General features: G+C 36.3%; 1 protein-coding gene across 1 annotated transcript; it reads left to right on the top strand.

Annotated features, from left to right (window-relative positions):
* The first annotated feature begins 7,560 nt into the window (after window positions 1–7,560).
* On the top strand, window positions 7,561–22,996 carry LOC113308938. Its single transcript, XM_026557385.1, has 21 exons — window positions 7,561–7,976; window positions 8,061–8,148; window positions 10,782–10,821; window positions 10,930–11,178; window positions 11,675–11,774; window positions 11,866–11,940; window positions 13,009–13,107; window positions 13,673–13,789; window positions 13,911–14,026; window positions 14,152–14,251; window positions 14,538–14,887; window positions 15,371–15,701; window positions 16,334–16,548; window positions 17,086–17,304; window positions 17,909–18,095; window positions 19,173–19,423; window positions 19,988–20,080; window positions 20,170–20,271; window positions 20,873–21,230; window positions 21,575–21,712; window positions 21,857–22,996. Exons 1-21 carry the CDS (start codon window positions 7,845–7,847, stop codon window positions 22,541–22,543), a joined length of 4,047 nt encoding a protein of 1,348 aa, XP_026413170.1. The 5' UTR covers window positions 7,561–7,844; the 3' UTR covers window positions 22,544–22,996.
* The last annotated feature ends 1,448 nt before the right edge of the window (window positions 22,997–24,444 follow it).

The following is a 24,444-nucleotide window of genomic DNA, read 5'->3' as shown; positions in this document are numbered from 1 at the left end:
AAATAAGAGATATACATCTACAACGTACCATGAAATTTGGCCAAAAGATATATTTCAAATGCTTCTTACGACCTCAGCTCCAATTCAACCTCTGATTGTCCCTAAAATAAAACAACAATGAGCGAAATATTTTTAGATAAGCTGGTGCAGGTGTTAGATGGGAAATTCCGTATCTTCGGTATTCATGTAATATATGGTAAGTACATAGTCGCTATTAGGGACCTATTGATACTGTATTACGGGGGGGAAACAGAACACCGAGAGCAAAGAGTACATAACAGTGAGTCAAATTCTCACCTGGTTGAGAATTCTCGTTTATGTACCTGTTAACAAATCAACATAACACTGAGTCAAGATGACAAAATATGATGAGAAAGAAAGAGACCAAAAGAGATCATGGAAAAGGAAAGCTGTAAGATAAAAAGAATACGTAAGAGGGAAAGCCGTAAGTGAAGATTAAGGCAGTAAAGATTAGAATAGTATATTAATCGATTCCGATTTACATAATTCAAAAATCTAAGATGATTGAATGTTAATCTCATATTGAAATTGAATGGTTAAATCATGTAGTACTCAGATTTCATCAGTATTAAATACATCTTCTTCTCTACCAACAAACAAAATTCAGGTCCCATTTAAGAATTCCTAAACTTATATCACCAAAAAATAATAATCAGGGTTTAAAAGTTCTACAAAATAAATTAGTTTTTTTTAAAAAAAAAAAAACTTACCACAAAAAGAAAACCCGTGAAATCACCAAGGATTATTCATATTTCGCTTCAATAGCCTGATGCTGATAGTTTGATGATGGTGAAAAAAAAAATTAGGGTTTCCACCCAATTATATATAATTAAACTGCTAGAACATATCAAGAAATTAAAAACGTAAAATAGCGTTATTTAGTGAGGAAATTAAGCAATTAAGAGATGGAACCAAGGTTAACACCTGACTATGTTTGTGAGAATACACCATATCTGTCTTACTATTGCATCGAAAGCCCCAACAACAACAATTATCAAGTTTCCACTGGTTCAAATAGATTTGGATTGCCTCTAGATATAACTTCTTAAAAGTAGCTCTATCCACTGCCATAAAGTCCAACACTATGGCTTTGTGGCAGTCGTGCTGTTACAACAGGATATCATCATATGCAACCTTATACAGTGGTAGTAAGTACCCACTTTTTCAAGAAGTAACATATCTCTGTCGCACACATGATCCTGCTACTTATTCTCTCGTTTGTTATTGTGAAGACTTAGAGAGCATTCACCATTTACCACCATATCAAACCTACCCATGAAAACCACATCCAGTAATATAGTTACGAACATTGTTTGTCTGCTTAAAAGACGGCGAAGATGCACAATCTTCTCTTTGTTACCCAGACTTCAGAAGAATGAGCATTTCCACGAAGTTATTTTGTTCATCTGTAAAATAATTGCAGATACAACATTAGTGACAACAATACCACCTAGAAAAAATTTAAATTATAATAAGTCACACTGTCAATTCTTCCAAGTTATCTGATGATATTTCAAACCTGATAAGATTTTTTTGCAAGTAATATATGACGAATACACTATTCTCATTCTCCAACTGAGGTCACATTTAGAATATACTGTCTACTCACTGTAGTAGCGAGTCACTGCCACGATAGATATAAATTAAAATTAAAATAAATGTGAGAACGTATTTCATATCCAGTAGACAAAATCTAGGAAGTAAATGGATTGTTAAATCAGTGATGATTACCTTTTGTTTTATTATACTAATAATCCATATCATCCAGTTAAAATATTGTAGGTCACCATACGTACATATCCTGTTGGGAAAATATTCTCTTAAACAACTCCTACAGGTAGCCAATTGGACAATACTATCCAGTTTCATGTAGTGACATCCAAGTTGAAAACGCTTTTTCCCTGGGTATCATAGTAGATGGGTAGGGAAAAAGGTGCTTATGTTGAAGTTAAAAAAGCTCATATCCAGACAAAATCTAGGAAGTAAATGTACAGTCAAATCAGTGATGATTATCTTTTGTTTTATTATATTAATAATCCAGATTATCCAGTCAAACTATGTAAACTGCACTCAAATGCAATTTTGGGAATCTTCCGCACTATGCTGATGTGTCTTTCTCCATGTGTAAACTATCCTTTCGGTGATAAATTATCATCTCTAATGATCAGTACTATATTTTCAGTGTCATCCATGTCCTCTCTTACTTGCCGTCTTGCACCGCTATATCGGTCAGGCCGAATTTGTCTACGAATACCTAAATCGGCGACATAGTCCCATAATAACCCTTTATGTATTGTTTAAAGAGACCAAAAAAGCTACTAACCGGAAACATATACAAATGGCTATCACATTTCCTGAGATGCCTTCTAAATGACTTCTCAACATCTTTATTGAGAAGCTTCCTTTGGAGCCTGATTTGCCTCGAAAAACCAAGCTGCTGAGACATCTAGCTCGAAATGTTTTCCTCCCCTAATTTTTACCTGCATATAGTTGTATAAAATTAGACTAGGGATTTTTGTTTCTCTAATCAAATAGACATATAGACAGAAATGCTAATCTTTTCATTTTATGCTTGAATCTGAACCAACCATCATCGTTGCTCACCGATAAGATAATGCCATCAATACAATCTAATATTTAACTTGTATGAAGGATGACAATCGCAATAACATATTGTGAAAATCAAGAACAAAAATAGGAACTAACTAATCAGAAAACAACGTAACGCAACTGAATGAAACTCAATTTATTTATCTGACTTTATTCAAGCAACCTGCACGAAGTGAACATCTCATAAGCCCTAAGAAATTCAGTCCGCAAGTCAGAGAAAACGCTGATACCAAAAATCAAAACTCTTACATTGTTTTGACATAATTTTCAAACACAAACTCAATTGTATGCAAACAATAGGCCTCAATTAGGAGATTCATATCTGGAATCAATCTGTAAGGAGCTAATGAAGGCACCTAAACCCCAACAAGTTGACTTTTTATCTATATATTGAATGCCATTGTCCACAGGTTGTTAACCAATCTACAAAAACGGAATGGAATTACCCAAGAATTTGCAAAAACTCATCAATAAAATTGCAGAAACAAAAAAATCAAAAGCATATAACAGAGAAACTCAATAAATCGAAACAAAAACGAATAGAAAACCTAAAATCATATAAGAAATTGATAAATTGGTATTTCTTAGCAAGTTAACACAACAACCATTAGACTTATAACAATATATTTAAAACCCTCATTTACCACCAGATATATGAAACCCTAGGTTTTAATTTCTAAAATATTAACAAAATTCAATTACTATTACAAAATCTCTTCTTACCTAGCAAATCCCTTCATGACCAACTGAAATCAACTAAAAGATGAGAAGATGTGTGGTTAACTTCGAATCATTGTTGCTCCTCGAGAAGGAGAAATAGATGAAGGTATAACTTCTGGTGGTAATTGTGGTGGTGGCAGTGCCGGAGAAACCAAAGAAAAACTCGGTAAGTAGAAGAAGAAACCTCACAACTCTACGTGGAAAACAGAGAGAGAAGGCCAAGAGCTTAAACCCGCCCAATATTTGGTTCACCCACATGACCAACTTAACATTAACAGAACTTTCCTATCCTTCCATTGAAAAACTCCAGCCGCAGCTTCCCAACCGCCGGATCGGGGTCCTCGTTAAATAACGTCCGTCTGATAGCCTAGGCTATCATGGAGACAAAGCTCGTACCTTTTTATAACTATGATATTCACTACGACATCATCGAAAAGACTTGTACATGTTTAGAGAATATATATAAGATGACAAAGAGAATTATTCATTTTACAAATGTCCATGCCAGTGTCCTTAATATAGATCTTTGAGACTTGGCTGCAAAAAAAACAATGAGAATTGAGAAATGAAATGAAATTAAATTGCTTTGCGTGGCAACAAAATATAACACAGTAATGGAAAGATTTTTCTTCCCTAAATTAATTCGAAAATACATGGTAAGAAAAAGATTGTTTTTTAACATACTAAATATTTAAGCTAGCCGTTTGTGATTCTTTTACCATAAGTAAACCTCTAAAGATTTTTTGCGCTAAGTTTTTTTTAGATATTTTGAGTTTTATAAACACTTATTTAAAATTTTCTCTCCATATATAATTACAACTGTTGAAAAAGATTACATCATTAATATGTATGCATCGTTCCATAAATGCTTCAAAAATAAATTTTTCCATAAATATAATAGGTGTAGATTACTAATTTTAAAAAAATTAAGCTAACAGTTACATAAAGTCTAAAGTCGCAAACATATTGGTCAACTATGTTGATTCTAACACAGAGTTACCTAATTTAAACCTACTCACATTTCCATCCTCCCTCCTCTAACATGAGATTTTTTTTTATACCTAATGGAGAAAATTTAAGCAAATTTAAGCCCGAAAGTATCAAATTATTAGAAATCCATTTTGCAGCGTGCATATAAAACTTAGGTAATGTCAATTCACAAAAAAATTCCAGATGAAAAATTAGTAATAGGGTGTTTTTAATAAAAATAAAAATATTTCCGAACCTAAGTAGGGAAGTGATGGATTGAGGGATTGCCCCTGCATCAGTAAGTGATGGATGAAATTGGTTGTTTTTCTTCTCCACCAAGATCCAAACCATTATTCCTTGATTGCTCATCCAGGACACTCCTGAATTCCCTTGTAGGATCCAAAGAGCCTGCCATACTTCTGGATGAATATCTATACACTAAAATGGAACAACACCAGTATATGAGACGGTAGCTGAGACACCTCCATAAGAAAATCGACATCAAAGTATCCTTTCCCAATAGGTGCTTGCACAAAGACATGTGAATCACAGGGATATACCAAACATAGAAGTAAATTGATTTACCAAATTGAGATTTTGAATAACACCACATGTTTGGAATGTCCTGTCGGTGTCTTCATCGGCATAACACATCTGATTCACGGAATACAAATTATAAGCACCATTTAGTTAACCCGCACAACACCCTGCGATAGGCCAAAACCTGGAATTTTTGTTAAGAAAATGATACCAACAACACAAAAATACAACTACCATTATAATGAATAAGTATGTCCCTCCTTCCCAAAATTTATCATTTTTAAATCATGAACACGTGAACTGCAGTAACCATTATGAACAAATAATATCAATGAAATAAACATTTGTGTAACTCAAAATATCATACCGTGAACAACATTACAAACAAAATAATAACAAAACGATTAACCACCTAGTTTTGCTATACATATTTCATTTTGAGAAAATCATCATAATAAAACAGAAAATGAAGAAAACAAAATAAACAACCTTACATCGCATCTTCATAAGCTAAACCCCACTACTGCACACCACCATTTTCCTCCACAAATTTTAATAAAAATTACTCCACCATATCAGTTACCTGCTCTCAGCATAATTGTTAGTAGGCATCTCCTCAACCCCGCAGAAAATAGCTAATAATTACTTTTATGTGTAAAATGCACCCAAAAATAATCATACTTACCACATTCTAATGAAATTATTCTGGTTATTCTGGAATTGCTCTCGCACCTGAAACATAGAGATAGTCAACAAACAAACCATAACCTTATCAGAAACCTAATTGAGACCTAAATAGAAATTGGTACTTAAATTTCACATTTTCAAACAGACACTTCCTAAACCACCTTTCCAAACTAAATATTTTGATTTTTCTGAAAAGATCGAACCCATAAACATCATGGACTATATTGAAAATGGGTAAGAAACATAACACCAGTAAAAGCTTAATATTGACCTCCCATCACCGCAACCTATTGATTACATGAAAATCAAACAATAAAAATAGATTAGACAACAAAATCCTAGATTGTAAGAAACCGAAAAAAAGGAAGAAAAAAACCCGAAAAGAAAACAACATGCAAACAATGAGGTTTGACTTTCGCTTGAATTATTTATATTCAGTCACCAAAACCAAATTTCGATAAGAAATTACTTTTATTAAGAAACAATATCAATCAATATCTTAAAAAAAGAAAATGAGGCAAATTATTTCATTATTTATTAACAACATATTAGTATTAATTAAAAGATTTTTAATAATAATAGTAGCGACAACTTGATAGTAGTATTATTAAAGAAATTATCCACGTAGTAATATTTTTTCCCCAAATAACCGTGTGTATTTCAAAGGCATACCATTTTTAAGACCATATTAATATTAATTAAAATATTTTTTTACCCTATCAAAATGACTTTAAAATTATATTTTGTATCAGATTTATGAATATGCTTGGATTTTTGTCAGTTTTTAACGCATAAACATGTCTGGATTTTCTAGATATTTATTATTAATACTAAAAATTAATATAGACATTTCTAGATTTTTTTTTTCCTTATAAAATATTCAAAAACATAAATCTTATTATTTTATTCCATAAATACGTTGAATTGATTTTTTTTTTATTTCGGTCATAAATGAACGAAATTAATATAATGTTTTTTTCTTTATTTTTTGGATTTTTTATGATAAATAATTGAATTTATTTTTAATTTATTTTAATCATAAATTTCCGAAATTAATATAGTAGTTTTCTTTGTCATTTTTATATTTTTTCCGTATAAAAATCAAAAAATACAAATTTTATTATTTTATTCTATAAATATGTTGAATTGATTTTATTTTATTTTAATCATGAATGTCCAAAACTAATATAGTAGTTTTCTTTGTCATTTCTAGATTTTTTTCCATACAAAAGATTCAAAAAATATAAATTTTATTATTTTATTCCATAAATATGTTGAATTGATTTTTTTTATTTAAGTCATAAATGTAAGAATTAATATAGTATTTTATTTTATTTTATGGATCTTCTATAATAAATACATGAAATTATAAAAGATTTGAAAAATATAAATTATATTATTTTATTCCATAAATATGTTAAGTTGATTTTTTTTATTTTAATCATAAATGTCCGAAATTAATATAGTAGTTTTATTTATTTTCTGGATTTTCACAATAAATGCACAAAACTAATTTAACAATTTTTCTAAATAATGAGGGTCGTCCGTCGCGTGTGTCCCAACAATCCACCCGATCTACACCGCACATTGTCAGATCAACGCACCATATCTAACGAAATTTCATCCAACGAATCGAATGGTTTCTCAATTAGCGAATGAGAGCGCGAGGTTACATTCACCAACCAATAGGAGAGAGGGTAAGCTCCACCAGTGCTACTTTTATTCTGGAGTGAGGGATGATATTGAGTTTTTAGGTTATTGATTTATCGGCTTTATACAGGCACGGGATTCGGGGACCCTCACGGCCATGGTATGGGTGCGACCGTTATAACGGCCGTTTTTTCAGAAAAAACGGGTGATTTTCAAACCTTGTCTAAAAGTGACTAGTCCGATGGTCCTACCGTAGCACCGGTCGTGCTACTAGGAAACTGAGTCAAATGAGTCGGATTCAAATTGAGTCAGTTGAATGAGGCGCTTGTGCTCTTTCCTGGTTACTTTTTTTTTTTCTTTTTTTACGGAATGGATCTGCATTCATTTAGTACTCCATTATTCTTCTAGTCTTACCTCTCTTTGATCTTCTTCAGAGGAGTTGTAAAAAGAGTGAAGGGTTTTCGATTTCTTCCTTGAATTTCGTCTTCCTCCTCATTCAATCAGGAAATGCGAACAAACCTAGACACAGAGAAAGAGGAGATCCAACAAAATTCTTTACATTCTTTTTAGGTTTTCAATTTTTCTGATGATTTATGTCTCTCTCTCTACTTGAAATCTGAAATCAAATTGAGAGAAGAGAAAAGAGAATGTTGAAGTTGAGAGCATTTAGACCAGCAAATGATAAGATCGTTAAAATTCAGCTTCATCCTACCCATCCATGGCTTGTTACTGCTGATGCTTCTGATCACGTTGCTGTCTGGAATTGGGAGCATCGACAGGTACTTATCTCTCAAGAATCTCTTTCTCCGTCTAAATAGAAAGGCTGGTAAGATCTGATCTGAGTTATTTTGTAAAATGTGCAGGTAATTTATGAGTTAAAAGCAGGTGGAGTTGATGAAAGGCGTTTGGTTGGAGCCAAATTGGAGAAGCTGGCTGAGGGCGAATCCGCAGGTACACTTATATCTTCATATGAAATCTTTCAATCCCGTTTCACATTTCCGCAATAGATACTTAGCAAATATATCATACGGAAGAATAAATATGTTCCCATTCGTTTCAAGCTGTTACTTTACAGCATAAGATATACATCAAACATAAGTCGTGTGTTTTGAAACTTAGGTTATGTATCCTCTTTCTGTCAGAATTACTATACCCGAGGAATATTCTTATATTTTCAGGGAAATGATATAAGTACTGTAGTGATATATTATTGTCTACTTAGCAAAAACATTGTTTCATTTGGGTCTATCTCAAGGAATATTCTTATATTTTCAGGGAAATGATATAAGTACTGTAGTGATATATTATTGTCTACTTAGCAAAAACATTGTTTCATTTGGGTCTATCTCAACTCGCACCTTGTCTTACCTGGGTCTCTCAATACAAGAGTACTGAACTTGGTGGCTTGACTGGAACCTCAGGAGCTCTGAGTAATTTGTACTTCTGCTACTGGGTTCCATTCAGCGAATTCAATCTTTAAGGCATTAATTCTTTAATCCAGTATTCTGCCTTTGTAGAAATTTCTTGAAGACTTTACTCTTTAGTTAGGACAAAGGCTTTAATGGCAGAACAGTGAACATGTCAGAAAGTCTTGCATTTAACTTGACTTAATTTTCTTGTTCACAATAGTTGGTTGCATCTTACAATCGTGAGGATTCCTAGCTCAGTCCGCACCTGAGTAGCTCATCTGTCTGCAAGTCACCTCGCAGGCTCTTACCAAACAGAATCCTGTCACCTGTAGGTACTCAGTAGGATTAGAAAGAGGTTCATCATCAGCAGCGCAGCAGCTCTGTGTTTGAACTCGGTAATTAGCGGCCGGGGAAAGTATGCGGGCGAGTTTTAGCCCAACCATTTTGGTATAACAAAATGATCAAAGGCATATTTAGTATGAAAAAGAATGGTGCCAAAGTTGTTTCTTCTTCTAAACTCAAGGAAGAAGTGAAAGAACTTAAATGTTGATAGGAAGGTAGGCGCTCTAAAGAGAATAACTGAGTTATATTGAATCATCTACGTAGGTGAAAATAATAATTAGCCAAGTGCTGCCTTTTTGAACAAATAAAGAGGCGTGAGCTTGAGAAAGAAAGAAGACTAGGGAATGATCAAATGAGCACTTGCATAAGCTTATAATGCCAGCCAAGGGGTTTCTTAAGGTAAGAAAGTTGTGGGCAGAACTGGAGCTCACTGTACCTGATCTATCAGATGTTCTCATCGCATTTTTATGCCAATAATTAAGCTTGGGTGAATTTTGAATTAGTCCTAATCAAGCTAACTAGAGAGAAAAAGCCTGGTAGCTATAGGCTTAGCAACAAAGGTGACTAATTCTTCCTCATAAGAGAAATTAAAGAAATATGTATTAAATAGAAAAGCATATCCACATAAGGAATGCATAGATGCATACCACCGGAACGCTAAATCGATGTGTGGATAGAGTTAAGCAGTGAAAGGTTTTTTTCATAACAAACTTTACACTCTTCACCCTTGGAATGATCAGCTTGCTTGATAACCTTTTTCCTGAAATTGTAGCACGAATGACTCTTTCAGAGTAATCGAGAGCTGCTTGTTGTTGAAATCCCTTGTCAACAAGGCTAGCTTTGTTCCTTTTAATGCTGCCATTAGCACCATACTTGAGTCCTTAAAGGCTTCAAACTCAAGTTTTGACTAAGGCAAGAAGGGACATGACACGGTACCAGCTTTGACAAGAGCAGCAAACTCTTCATTCACGGAAGACTTTTATGAGTCTGGCTAGTTAGTTTGGAGTTGTGTCATAGAAATGTGCATCTGTCTGATTGATGAAGATTTTATAGTCACCAAATCAAATATTCTGTCCGAGGCTAAAATATGCTGCAGTTGCTGGTACATGTCACGAAGTCAGTTACAATGTTTTTGAACACCTTTATTATGCATTTTAACCTTCTGTATAAGGTTCTCCATATTCCGTCAGCATTCGGCTCTAGTTTCTGTTTCCTTCTCCCTTTAGTTTTCATCGCATAGGAGTAACATACTGGGTGTACCTGGGTAAATGGCGCCCACACACCATATAAGCCTCATCTGTTGAATGGTTTGTTACAGGAAATCAGTAAGTTATTATGCATTCTAACCTTCTGTATTAGGTTCTGTACATTCCGTCAGCATTCAGCTCTAGTTTCTGTTTCCTCTCCCTTTAGTTTTCATTGCGTAAGAGTAACATACTGGGTGTACCTGCGTAAATGGCGCACACGCATTGTATAAGCCTTATCTGCTGAATGATTTGTTACAGGAAATCAGTAAGTTATTATGCATTCTAACCATCTGTATAAGGTTTTCTATATTCTGTCAGCATTAGGCTCTAGTTTCTGTTTCCTTCTCCCTTTAGTTTTCGTCGCATAAGATTAACATACTAGGTGTACCTGTGTAAAAGCAAGCACACACCACTAAGCCTTATCTGCTGAATGGTTTGTTACAGGAAATCAGTAGAGTTAACACTTGAAGCCGGTCATACTTACATTATATGGCTGTGTGTCATAATGTTTGTGTAATACTAGAAGAGTCTGATGTCTCAATTTGCTAATTTTTGTCTCTCTTCTTTGTATTTGGATGGTTGATAGAGTCTAAAGGAAAACCCACTGAGGCCATTCGTGGAGGAAGGTAATTCGTCTAATAAGATCATTGCCACTGTCTTGTTTCTTTTGGCAATTTAAGTACCATTAATGACATCTCATTCTAACGCCCAAACCTACAATTTCCCCCTTCAAGTGTAAAGCAGGTAACCTTTTATGATGACGATGTCCGATTTTGGCAACTTTGGCGGAATCGCTCTGCAGCTGCTGAGGCTCCATCTTCTGTTAACCAACACTCCTCGTCTTTTAGTTCTCCTGCATCGTCCACCAGAGGAAGGCATTTTCTTGTCATTTGCTGTGAGAATAAAGCCATATTTTTGGATTTGGTGACCATGCGCGGCCGTGATGTGCCAAAGCAGGATCTTGATAACAAGTCTCTTCTGTGGTAAGTCTAAGCAGTCCTGTGTTCGAAATACTCATTTTAAATTGTCGGAGTTATGCAAACAAAGTCCAAAATACTCGCTGCAGGTGAAGGTTTTTTTCTTTCAGTGTTTTAATTTAAACCGCTCTTATGTATTGGAGTCGGAAACTGAGAAACTTACTTCTTATGTTCCTTCACTGGTGCTCTATTCCTGCCCTAAATAAGCTTTTGAAATATAGGTCCAATATCTCGTTCTTATCTACCAATAGTAAAATTAATAACGCATCAAATACAGGGTCCGATTTGTTGGAACTATATTGTCGACTATGGTGTATTATATTGCACAGTAGGTCACTTTTAGTGCTTAGCGTACAATTTTGTAAAACGAACAGAGAGAATAAAGAAATTGATTCTCTTGGTCATTTGCTGTTCTAGCCTCACTTGAAACAGAAGTGATTATTACTATTCTTGATTTAAAAACTTTTCTACATATTTCATTACCATGATGCTGTTTCCACAGTATGGAGTTTCTGTCAAGATCTGGTGCTGGTGATGGACCTCTTGTTGCTTTTGGTGGATCCGACGGTGTTATTCGAGTTCTTTCAATGATAACATGGAAGGTACATGAGAGTTCATGTGGAAATCTTAACTGCTATTCTACTATTGCTATTCTTGTAAAGGCGCTTCGTGACAAAATTTGCTTTGTCACAGCTAGTCCGAAGGTACACTGGTGGTCATAAAGGTTCCATATCTTGCTTGATGACATTCATGACTCCTTCTGGTGAGGTAAGTCGTCAAACTTTTTTATATGGTTTGGAAAGTAAGTGATAAAACTTTTCCAGTCAGCTTATGTGATGAACTTTCAACTTTCCCTGCATCATTATGTGTTGATTTAGAAATCAGAACCTTCAAATATCATCATTCTCAGTTTTAGTTTATTGAATTGTTGTGTATAAAGTGTGTTGTGATCTCTAATAGTTAATTTTAGTTCAATAACTTGGTCTGGGACTGGCAGTTGCTAAGACATTTGTCGAAAACTTGTAAATATTCCACACCAAAATAATTGTAAAAGTTAAAACGAAGTTCGAAATTTGTGGTAGTCTTGAATCAGATTGCTGTGACTAAATGTTTGTAGCATGTAACATGCTGAACGTTGTTGTTTTGTCTCTATTATTGACGGTAATGAGCAAAAGTTTCCTATATTTTAGGTTGATATAATCGAAACCAATGAACGATTCAAAGTTATACGTGAATTGCTAAATTTCCACCTACATGTATGATTAAATAGTAAAAGTGTTTTTGTCAAATTATCTCTGTTTCAGTTACACCTAATAAGATGTATTTCTAGGACCAAAGTTCGATACTTACTGTTTCAACTGCTTCTATCTAACTATATTAGTGTTGAAGTAATGATGTGTCCTCCCATATTTAGTCAACTGACAGAGATTCAGGGCATCTCAACCCATAGAGAATCATATTCCCTTAAACCTCCTTACTTCCAAAGATCCCACATTGTTCACTCTGACCCTCCTTCCTTATCCTAAGTTCCTAGCAAGAGTGCAAAAAAGGATAGTGTGGCGGAAAGAAGTATCTCCGTACATATGTTGGAATAAATTTTGAGCTTGAGAGCTTCACTCGGAATTTTAACTGGTATAAGCAGTAGAGATGACAAATCTATGGATTTCTCTGGCTGAATTCATTTGTGTCAGTTCTAGATGCAAAAAGCCTAAATAAAATGGGTTGACTGTATTTCATAGTAGAAATGTTCATGGTCTTCTCATAAAAATAAAACTCATAATACTGTGTTTTGGTTTTCTTACCATTATTTCTGCTATTACATTGCGGTGTTTTCAGGCGCTTTTGGTTTCTGGTGCTAGTGATGGTTTACTTGTGCTATGGAGTGCTGACCATGGTCAAGACTCACGCGAACTTGTGCCCAAGCTAAGTTTGAAGGTAGCCATCTCTCATATTTACCTCTTTTCATGCATAGTTGATTATATATTTTATCATGACTGAACGGTTCTGAGTTGTTTGAATGTTTCTCAGTACAAATTTTTACTGGAGTATAACATTCTTGATTGTGTTTTTATTATGCATGTACAAGTTTCAGAAATTTTTCCCCAGAACATTTCAGCTTTATTTACCCAGCCTCAGTTGTGCTTAGAAGTTAATTACATAATTTGCGAAAAAAGCTTCTTTGATTTTAATGAACTCTGAGATATAGAAGTCAAATTTTTGTATTTCACCTTTTTCTTTTTTGAGTGCAATGAATTTGATTTGTCATCTAAATATCTCCAAATTTGGTGATCTATGCTTCTATCCTTTTTGAGGTTTACGTGTTAAAGATATTAGACTTCTGGCAAGTGCCTTTTTATTCTGGAATGGCTATATCTTGGCATATATATCTGGTGGAAGTTTCAGTTTAAATATTTTTCCTGAAAGTTGAAATTCCTTGACATTATAGTTTCAGCGAAATATTGGAAATCTCATACACCTTTTCTGTTTGACACTCTTTAAGGCACATGATGGTGGCGTTGTGTCTGTTGAGCTTTCTAGGGTGATGGGGGGTTCGCCACAGCTGATCACTATTGGTGCAGATAAGACATTAGCAATCTGGGATACCATCTCTTTTAAGGTGTGGTACTAACTCTAGAATTATCTCGAGTATTTTTTTTGTTGAAACAAATCTTTTATTAATAAACAAATGCATACTCATATATGGTGTTGGGTGTATATGCTCTAATTTTTTTATTTAGGAGCTCAGGCGTATTAAACCTGTCCCGAAACTTGCTTGCCATAGTGTGGCATCTTGGTGCCATCCCCGAGCTCCCAACCTTGATATATTGACTTGTGTCAAGGATTCTCATATTTGGTAAGCACATCTTTTCAATGATGACTTAATTCATTTACAAAATTTTGATTGTTTAGAAAGTGTGCTAAATCCTTTCTAAATTATAAGTTCCAACTTGTTCCTAAGGATTTATGTACCTTATGTAGGGCTATTGAGCACCCTACATATTCTGCTTTGACGAGGCCGTTGTGTGAGCTTTCTTCTCTCGTTCCTCCTCAATTGCTCGCATCCACCAAGAAGCTTAGGGTGTGTAGCTGATTCTATTTCGTTTCTATTCGCATATTAAATTTGTTATATTTGGTAAAAAATTTTCTAGACAGTCCCTTTCATTTGATGATCCATATAATGCAGAGGTTTTGACGGTTTTACCTTTTCCCTAGCATGCCACTTGGAAAAGATATACACTTGATAATGCTTTTACAGAAAAATGGAAGCTCAATCCAATAATAAATAGTCTTGCCAAAATTCTTTGTTTTTGAAGATGACTGCTGTTTTTGTTTTGTTTGTGATCAATTCTGCACTCCCTTTGTAGGTTTACTGCATGGTTGCACATCCTTTGCAGCCCCATCTTGTTGCAACTGGCACCAACATTGGTGTTATTCTTAGTGAGTTCGATGCAAGATCTCTTCCAGCTGTGGCTTCTTTACCAACACCATCGGGAAGCAGAGAGCACTCTGCTGTGTACGTAGTTGGAAGGGAACTTAAGTTATTGAACTTCCAGTTATCAAACACAGCAAATCCATCTCCTGGTTCCTTATCTGAAACAGGAAGATCCAGAACTGAGTCATTAGAGCAATTACATGTCAAGCAGTTGAAGAAGCACATTAGTACACCTGTTCCTCATGATTCTTATTCGGTTCTTTCTGTTAGCAGTTCAGGGAAGTAAGTTGATAATTCAGTTTTTTTCTACATCTGTTGGTAGTGATTTGATATAGCCGTCTAATTTTTGTATCCATTGCATTATCTGACATTTTCACCGCCATGGGGAAAAATCTATGTGTATGTGATGCATGTAGATGTTTAGGCCATTGCTCAGTGCGCAAGCACAAAGAGTGCTTGTAGTTCAATATGCCTAGGGAAGTGGTGCTAGAGATATCACATATGAAATAGCAATATGTTGTACATGTACTTTCGTTAGTAGATATTTGTTATGATGTTTGAACATCGTCAACTGCTCTATAGTTTTAAAAATGTTCCCCATGTAGCCTCTTTTCTATGCGGAGTGGAGACCTTCTAGTATCTATTTGTGCTTGGCTGCAGCTGACCATGTAAAATCATTCACTGGATGGTCTCTTTGCACAGTTGTCCATCTATGTTAGCGATTTCTAATTTTTTTTTTGTATCCATATTCTGGTTTTGTTGCAGGTATCTTGCGATTGTGTGGCCTGATATCCCTTATTTTTCGGTTTACAAGGTTAATGATTGGTCAATTGTTGATTCGGGAACGGGAAGGCTTTTTGCATGGGATACTTGTAGTGACAGGTTTGCTTTGCTGGAGTCAGCGTTGCCTTCAAGACTACCAGTAATTCCCAAACCAGGTTCCTCAAGAAAAGCGAAAGAAGCTGCTGCCGCTGCAGCGCAAGCAGCAGCAGCTGCTGCTTCTGCAGCTTCTTCTGCTACTGTCCAAGTGCGTATCGTACTTGATGATGGAACATCAAATATCTTAACAAGGTCTATTGATGGTCGCAGTGAACCGGTATGAAGAGTTACATCCTACTTTATGTTTGCTATTATTTCCTTCACATATACTGTTGCTCCAAGGTGTTTGGGTGGTTGGATATTCTAGAATGACCGCTCTGTTTTTGAAAAATTTAGAGGCCATAGCGTTAACTTAAGTACTAGTTTACATTTGCTTGTCATCAAGTTTATCTGTAACAATGGCTATTGATGGTTGCAACCAGTATGAAGAGTCATATCCTACATTATTAATCTTATTAGTTTAGTCAAGCATCCTGATGTCCAAAGAGTCTGCACGACTGCTCTGCATCTGTAGGATTAGAGCCCATGCTTGAAATAGATGTAGGGTGTTAACCTAATGTTATGTACTAGTCCAGCATCTGCTTGTCTTCAAGTATAGTTCAAGTAATCCTGTCTTGGGGCGTAACCCCTTGAGCCTTGTACTGAAGGGAGGGAATTGTGCCTCGAGGTTTTAAGCACAACAATGTTAGCGGACGGCCGAACCTTCTAGCTACTATAACTTTAATCAAGTAATGGTTACCTGCATTAAACTTTCAACTTAACTGAACTTAAGTGTTACGACTGTTTTATGTCATGGTCTTTGACTTAACCAATTTCTTATTTGTATGTTTTATGATTTATTTATTCCAGGTTATTGGTCTTCATGGAGGTGCATTGCTTGGTGTTGCTTATCGAACATCACGCCGGATTAGTGCTGTTGCTGCCACAGCAATTTCAACACAGTCTATGCCATTGTCAGGCTTTGGTAATAGTGGAATTTCGTCCTTCACTACATCTGATGATCCGTTTTCTTCAAACAAATCAAGTGTTGCTGAAGCTGTCCCACAGAATTTCCAGCTTTACAGGTACTAATGGATTTGTATTCGAGGATTTTTTTACATCAATGCCTTTTTAATATGCTCCTCTTTCTGGTCGTTTGCTGCTTACAAACCGACACATGGATGCTTATGTCTTAACACTTGCCACAACTTCTGCGTTACTCGGTTATAATAATATTGAGTGTAGTTGAATATCTATACAGAATTTTTTTTTCTCTACTTGCACATAATTATGTTTAAATAGTATATGCTGTTCTAGGTTGATGCATCGTTCTAGATCCGGGACTGCAAATTGTAAATAAAGACTTTACTTTAAAGGATGAAAAGCATGCCAAACATTGTATACATAAATGTTACTGCTCGCTTATAGTTCTAACGTTGCATGCTGTGTCCGGTGGACTGGATGTTGTTTTATACAAATTTTTTATGTTGGTTGCATTACGATCCCCTTGGGTGGTAAATTTATATGTTGGTTGCATTACGATCCCCTTGGGTGGTAAATTATAGTTAAAAAGATATATATCTTTCCTTCTTCTGTTTATTTAAAGGGTTGCAATCTTGCAGTTGGGAAACTTTTCAGCCAGTCAGTGGCCTTCTTTCCCAGCCAGAATGGACTGCATGGGACCAAACTGTCGAATATTGTGCTTTTGCTTACCAGCAGTATATTGTGATATCTTCTCTGCGCCCTCAGTATAGATATCTAGGGGACGTGGCAATCCCCGGTGCTACTGGTGCTGTTTGGCATCGGAGACAGCTGTTTGTGGCTACACCAACTACCATTGAGTAAGATATTGTGACCTCTTCTTTTCACCGAAATTCCATTTGAATTTGTGTTTATTAAGTGAATCATTTTTTTATTACTAGGAATACTTCGCGACTTCTGTGCTATTGAAAAATGTCAACATTTTCATAGTTGTATTTGGAAAACAAATTTATTTGTAACTGACATTAAAGTGATATAAGCCCTACGCATTTTGAATATAAATGTAAAGTTCTGTACCTTACCACCTTCTACTTATTTACTTGAAGTGTACACAAAAAAGCTCTTTCTTTAAACTTCTCTTTACATGGAACTGTATTGATGCTTTCCCTGGAATGATGTAACTCAACACATGTCACTGAAGTGAAAAGGAAAGTTCAGAATAAGCAGTGAAACCTTTTTAGCCGAACACTGGATCTCTTACTGGGTTGTCATCTTCTACTTTGATGGTAGCGTAATTCTCGTACGGACTGTTTTGCTTGTCTTATATACTGAAGGCTTTTACTAGTCCTACATAGCCGGCTTTTAGAACCTCGGACAAAATAGTTTTTAAGAATATATACCTTGTGCTTTGATATTTACGTTTTGTTTCATGATTCTAACTCTAAATGGGGCCGTTGTCTTCAGGTGCGTTTTTGTGGATGCTGGAGTTGCACCTATTGATATAGAAACAAAAAGGAGAAAAGAAGAGATGAGAATGAAAGAAGCACAGGCCAGAGCTGTTTCTGAGCATGGAGAGTTAGCACTAATCACTGTTGATGGCCCACAAGCTGCTACAAATGAAAGAATCTCATTGAGGCCCCCAATGCTGCAGGTAATGATGTATTTAAAATTTGCATTTTGGGAAGAAAAGAAGTAGAGAAAGAGGACTGTTGTTCTTATCACGTGAACATGTTTTTTTTTTTTTTTTTGACCGGCAAAAAAAAAGAATATATTGATAAAAAACGAGAGATTACAGAAGACTTACACCACCCTTACGAAAGAAAAGTAGAAACCGGAGACATATGATGACAGACCATCACAATGTCTCATGAGGATTCAAATATGCAGCAGACATATTGGCCCTAACATCAGTAAAAGAGATGTTTTCAAAGTTCTTAAAATCGTGTGAACATGTTTTAAAAAGTTGAACTTGGAGCATGTATTGTTTTGGAGGGGGTATTACTATGATGCAGGAAAGGTATAAGGAGAAGTTAAGTTAAAGACTTATCTGAATGTCTTGGAGAAATAATGAACACAAGAAAAGAGTGGATACAAAAACTGCTGTATGGATACGATGCATATAATGTCAAAACTTAAATTTAGGACGTACGGCATATGTCATGTAAGGAAAATTTGTTTACACACAAGAAGGGAGCAGAGGATACAAGACTACTGTATGATACAAATGCATATAATTCAATCAGCCTATAGGGCATTTACTAGGTGTCAACTATTAAATTAAATGACTTATTTAAATATGTCTAGGATAAATCAAGGGAACACAAGAATAAAGTAAGGGAAATGACTGTTATTTAGATACAGCCACATATGACTTAACATGCCTGGTTTTCTTAATTAGCTAATGAAGTATCATTTAGAATTATACTTCAAGGTAGAAAGCTTATTCTTTACAATCGTAGATGTATAGGTTACACTTATACGTATTCCTGCAGTACTTTGGGTCCATTTGTCATTGCACTTTGGAACCTGCAGCATTGTGTGTCACCGAGTTCAAAGCCCTCATGAATAGTATTGACTGTATTACTAACATTTTGTTTTGTTTAACTCCATGCTCGGGGTTTTGCCTTAAATCTGATTACCAAAATATTTTAAAATGAATAAAAAAAGAAAAAGAAAAACACCATTGTCTACACCGATAAATATATTGATGAAACACTTCAATTTTTAGGTAGTGAGGTTAGCGTCGTTTCAGCATGCGCCTTCTGTGCCACCGTTTTTATCTTTGCCAAAGCAATCTAAAGTAGATGGAGAGGATTCAGGTGTCCCAAAAGATATGGAAGACAGAAAGGTCAATGAGATTGCAGTCGGTGGTGGAGGGGTCTCTGTGGCTGTGACTCGTTTTCCTGCAGAACAGAAACGCCCAGTAGGACCACTTGTTGTTGTAGGTGTCAGGGATGGAGTGCTTTGGCTCATTGACAGGTAAATAGTTAGTCGCGTTTAATTACCTCTTACGTTATAAGTACTATAATCTTCCTAGGTTCCTTCATTTATGGAGCCCTTTTAACTTGTGCTGCATCAAGCAACTTACGAAACAGTTTGGATCATGTGGTAACAGAGAATAATATCTCAAGCATGAAAATTTGCTCATCTCAAATTTATAAACTCCAAAAAGCGGCTATGTGAAGCGGCAAATGTACTAGGATAAGATGGACTAAGACAGCATATTACTTTTCGAGTAAATGGACACTTCTAGCCTCCCCAGCATACTTAATGATTTAGTTTAGGAAGGTCTTAAGTTGTAAAAGGTGAGACTATCTTAGGTGTGATGACGGCAAACGAAACATGTCTTTATTCTTTATTATGAAGTATATTTTAATTTTTAACGTGTAACCAAAGAGACCACCAGATTTACATCATTGCAGTTATCTTCTATAGATGCATGCTCATGCGGCTTGACCACTTATATATATTATGAAAAGGAGTTTCATGTTGCTGCTTTCACCCATTTGAACAAGTATATGATGCTCGACTTTGCTGCCACAGGTACATGCGTGCCCATGCCTTGGCCCTAAGCCATCCCGGTATTCGTTGCCGATGTCTTGCTGCCTACGGAGACGCTGTTAGTGCTGTGAAATGGTATACCACCTAATGTGATTCCATGACGTTAATAACATTAATTTCTTCAGATTATATGTTGTAAACTAAACACTCTATTTGTTATGCAGGGCAAGTAGGCTTGGTAGGGAGCACCATGATGATCTGGCACAATTCATGCTCGGCATGGGTTATGCCACTGAAGCACTTCACTTGCCTGGAATTTCTAAAAGGTAGGAATGAATCTCGATTTTTGAGCAACCAAAGTAGGTTTGGACTCATCGGAGTTTTTTGTGTTGTGAACGCAAGCTGCTCACACTTCAGTGGTGCAAATTGTGTTAGATAGCGTTGCTACTATGTTTAGATTATAGAGCTACTTAGTCTGGATCTGCTTACATTGCTTCGCACAATGATCGTGCGCAATGTCGTGTAGGCTGGAGCTGAACCATGGGATGGTATTTGGTGAAGGTTTTCTTCCCACCATGCAGATAATTCCCGCAAAAGTCGTCCCATTTCTAGAACTTGTAACCACATCATTGAGTAATTAGAAATGAACTTTGATTAATTTAATAATTTACAGTTTGCCACAGTATGTGGATGATGATGTTACAAGCTTTAGAATAGCTGGAATTTCTTTTGGGGATGATCTAGGTGAGAAACCACCAGAAAACTGCCTTTGAGTCATCTCCGGCTGATCCCTACATACCCCATAAGTAGTAATTTATGTGGATGGTTCCTCATTAGTTCATTATAATTGGTATCAACATTCTACCATCTAATTTTTTATAGTTGTTTACCCAACATGACCTTTTTGGTTTTATAAATTTCTCTCAGATTGGAGTTTCATCTCGCAATGCAGAGCAATGATTTGAGAAGAGCTCTTCAATGTCTTATAACAATGAGCAACAGCCGAGAAATCGGACAAGAAAATATTGGCCTGAATGTATCTGAAATTCTTAGTTTAACAGTTAAAAATGAAAATCTTGTGGAAGCAGTGCAAGGAATAGTGAAATTCGCAAAGGAGTTCTTGGATTTGATTGATGCAGCAGATGCTACTGCACAATCTGATATTGCTCGTGAGGCTCTGAAGAGGTTAGCTGCTGCATGTTCTGTGAAAGGTGCTGTACATGGTCCTGAATTGAGAGGCCTAGCCCTGCGTCTTGCAAATCATGGAGAGTTGACCAGGCTAAGTGTACGCTCCCTTATTTATTGTGGATTGACGAAATTTAAAATTTATTTCTTACCTCTATTGCTTCTGAATCTAAAATCTTTTTCTCAAGTTCTACCTGCCATAATCGTTTTATTTATTTATTTGTGATATGAAATACACAGGAATATGTTACAAACTTACAATATGTTCATCTTACATAGTAGTACGATGTCCGTAAAATGCATCAACAGTTGTCATGAAAGTGATCCTTTTAAGAATTCTGTGCTGATTTTCTTGGTGGTATTTGCATTTCCACTGCAAACTGTTCTATCTTTTTTAGGTGTATTTAAAATCATAATGTTGTTTTCTTTCTTTCTGTTACGCAGGGTTTGGTGAATAATCTGATCACATCAGGTCAAGGCCGCGAGGCGGCATTTTCAGCTGCAGTCTTGGGTGACAATGCACTCATGGAAAAGGCATGGCAGGACACAGGAATGTTGGCAGAGGCTGTTCTCCATGCCCATGTATGTAACAATAGAGGAGTTTAAAGTTAAACCCATTTCTTTCCTTTCAAATACTGATGAAACCCCGAACTTCTGTATTCCGTTTTTAATTTCAGCTGATACCTAACAATTCCCACCCCCATATATGTGTTGTCTCCTCTGCAGGCACATGGAAGACCGTCATTAAGGAACTTAGCTCAGGAATGGAACAAGATGCTGCAGAAAGAACTCGAACATATCCCAACCACAAAAACGGATGCTGCAGCTGCGTTTCTGTCTTCTCTCGAGGAACCCAAGCTTACAAGCTTGGCTGAAGCAGGGAAGAAACCACCAATTGAAATTCTTCCTCCGGGAATGGCATCTCTATCTGCTGCACCAATTACTATTCAGAAGAAACCCACTGCTGCCGCTCTTGCTGCCACTGCTGCAGCTGCCTCTCAGGCAGCTTCCTTACAGCAGCCAAGCAAGCCACTGCTATTAGAAGGTGGTGCTCCAGATGCTGCCGTTCCACAAGAGGGTTATCCTTCACCAGTTCAGCCATCAGCCGAGCTTCCTGTAAGTGATTCTTCAGTTGCCTCAGCACCTGCAGGTTCTGCCGTGGCTCCAGGAGTAGTTTCTTCTGGAGAGAGTGATCAGAATCCCGATCCTGTTCCCGTTCCAGAAAATACTAATACTGGTAGTCCTAGTACTGCACCACCACCACCCGAAGCAATTAGCACAAATACAGATGTGGAGCAACCTATGACGGCCACTGCTGCTACCGCTTCCCAATATATGGTAGAGGAGGACTTTATGTGGGTTGTTCATCCTACTACACCATCGCCAGGACCTCATGAACCTCCTCTTTCTTGAATAGTGAGTTATAAACAGCTAATTAGCTGGGAAGATTGGGTGGGCAGTTAATTCTTTTAAATTCAGAATTTCAATGCATGTCGCCTTCTTCCCATGACAGATATCATTAGTAGATCAGTATTACTATGGCTGGCGTTTATTCCTTTTAGAGTGCTCTTCGATCAAATTATACCATGTTGTGTCTGTAAATTTCTATTCATTGTATTTGTTATTATTTGCAATACAATTTCCTGCTGTCTTAGTATAGCAGATATGTAGTCTGCTGGTTGTATTTTCTCTGTTTTGAGTAGAGTATTGAGTCTGTTTTTGTTTTTCACTGTTGTTGTATATTTCAGACTCAGTGACAGTTGTAGAACTTATTTTGGGCTCAAGTTTGTTGTAACCGTGTTCCTTTTCTTGTTTGCTTTTCACGAACGCCTGCAGTTTGAATCTCAGAAACTTGTGTATTTTTTTTATTGGTTGCACAAAAGAATATATTTGACTGCTTTTCCTTCTCTAATTTGTATACCTCTAGCCTAACCTGAAACAGTTTTAATGTTGTCATTTTACTGGCCAATGTTTCTCTGTAACAAGTCGCACGCTACACTATTTTTTCTGCGTCTCACCTCGTAACTATTTACACCCTAACTCGAAGATTGTGGAGCAAGTTGGGTACGACATAACCTGGTCGGGTATTACAATAGCATTTACAACTGAGGGTGCAAGTCTTGCCATATAAGTTTTGATGCTGTGCAGCCTTGTGTCTGAGGTAGGTTTGCTCTGCGGATGGCCGAAGCATCTTGGTTTGGCTTCCTCTAGAAATGATGTATGATCCAGCGGTGTGTCCTTTTGAGAAGTTGCTTTGCTGAAGTTGGATGTGCCATGGTGTAGCATTGGCGTGTGGATAAGCACCAGTTCAAGGAGTCCGATTTGCTTCTGCCATTAATGTGGCACATCTTATTTTTTGGACAAGTCATGGCTCAGCAGTTGCACACATCACGCTTCATTGTTCACGCATAGCCGCGGTTGCATCTTGACGCCCCACTACAGTTCAAGTTGATGGTTTGGCGTGATATTGGTGCCTGTCCAACTGATACCAAATAGTGGTGTGTGGTGCGCGTGGAGGGTTGAAGAATGGTGCGATTGGTGGATTGAATGTAACTATGAACCCAGTTGTGCGTGATAAATAAGAAGGCGATGGAAAATAGAGAGGAGGAAGAAGAAGAGAATTATTATTGTGTGGGCGAATATAAAGCCTTCGTTTATTATACAAGGTTGGACATGAGAACATCTTACTAAATAATCGTTTAATCCTAGATTTATATTATGTATTTCCCGCACAATGTACATTTATAACATTACTCCTGATAAGCAAATGTGTTTATAACACTCCTCCTGATAAGCTGATGTGTCACTACAGTAAAAACTTGAATTAACTAAAATTCATAATAGGGTTGGATTTGTCTCTAGCCAGTAAAATCCAATGGGACAAAACCTTTAATCCAGTGGAACAAAAATTTTCCGAAAGAAAAAGAATACAACATAAAAAATCCAGTAGAATGCACCTTGTATGCGGAGCAGCTACGATGTGGTTGGGCCACATCATGGAGTATGTGGCCCATCTTATTTTTTGGACAAGTCATGGAAGTTGTCAGTTTTTTTCTTTTTTCAGGAGATTTAGAGAGGCCTATTTTTTAGGTAACTAATTTTTCATATCTTTTGTGAGAGGAAATATATAACTTTTTTTTGTTTAAAACTAACTTTACCATACGTGTAGAAAGACGAAGAGGGGCCACATACTTAAAGTATGTGGCCCGACCACATCATAGCCCTGACCCCAACCTCGTGTATCACGAACATTTCTACTTTCTTCTAACATCGGGGTTAAATTGTTTGAGCTATTATTGAACTTTTTCAAATCC

The sequence above is a fragment of the Papaver somniferum genome, chromosome 1 (assembly GCF_003573695.1).
Source record: "Papaver somniferum cultivar HN1 chromosome 1, ASM357369v1, whole genome shotgun sequence".
In the NCBI taxonomy this organism is placed as follows: domain Eukaryota; kingdom Viridiplantae; phylum Streptophyta; class Magnoliopsida; order Ranunculales; family Papaveraceae; genus Papaver; species Papaver somniferum.
Note: the sequence above shows the minus strand (reverse complement) of the source record. Positions and strands in the feature narration are given on the sequence as shown.

Bases quoted from the DNA above. Each gene is read 5' to 3' on its own strand.
- LOC113308938 (XM_026557385.1), top strand. From the start codon at position 7,845: ATGTTGAAGTTGAGAGCATTTAGACCAGCAAATGATAAGATCGTTAAA. The intron at 10,822-10,929 runs GTAATTCGTCTA...TCCCCCTTCAAG, and splicing joins GAGGCCATTCGTGGAGGAAG to TGTAAAGCAGGTAACCTTTT. The intron at 14,252-14,537 runs GTGTGTAGCTGA...CTCCCTTTGTAG, and splicing joins CATCCACCAAGAAGCTTAGG to GTTTACTGCATGGTTGCACA.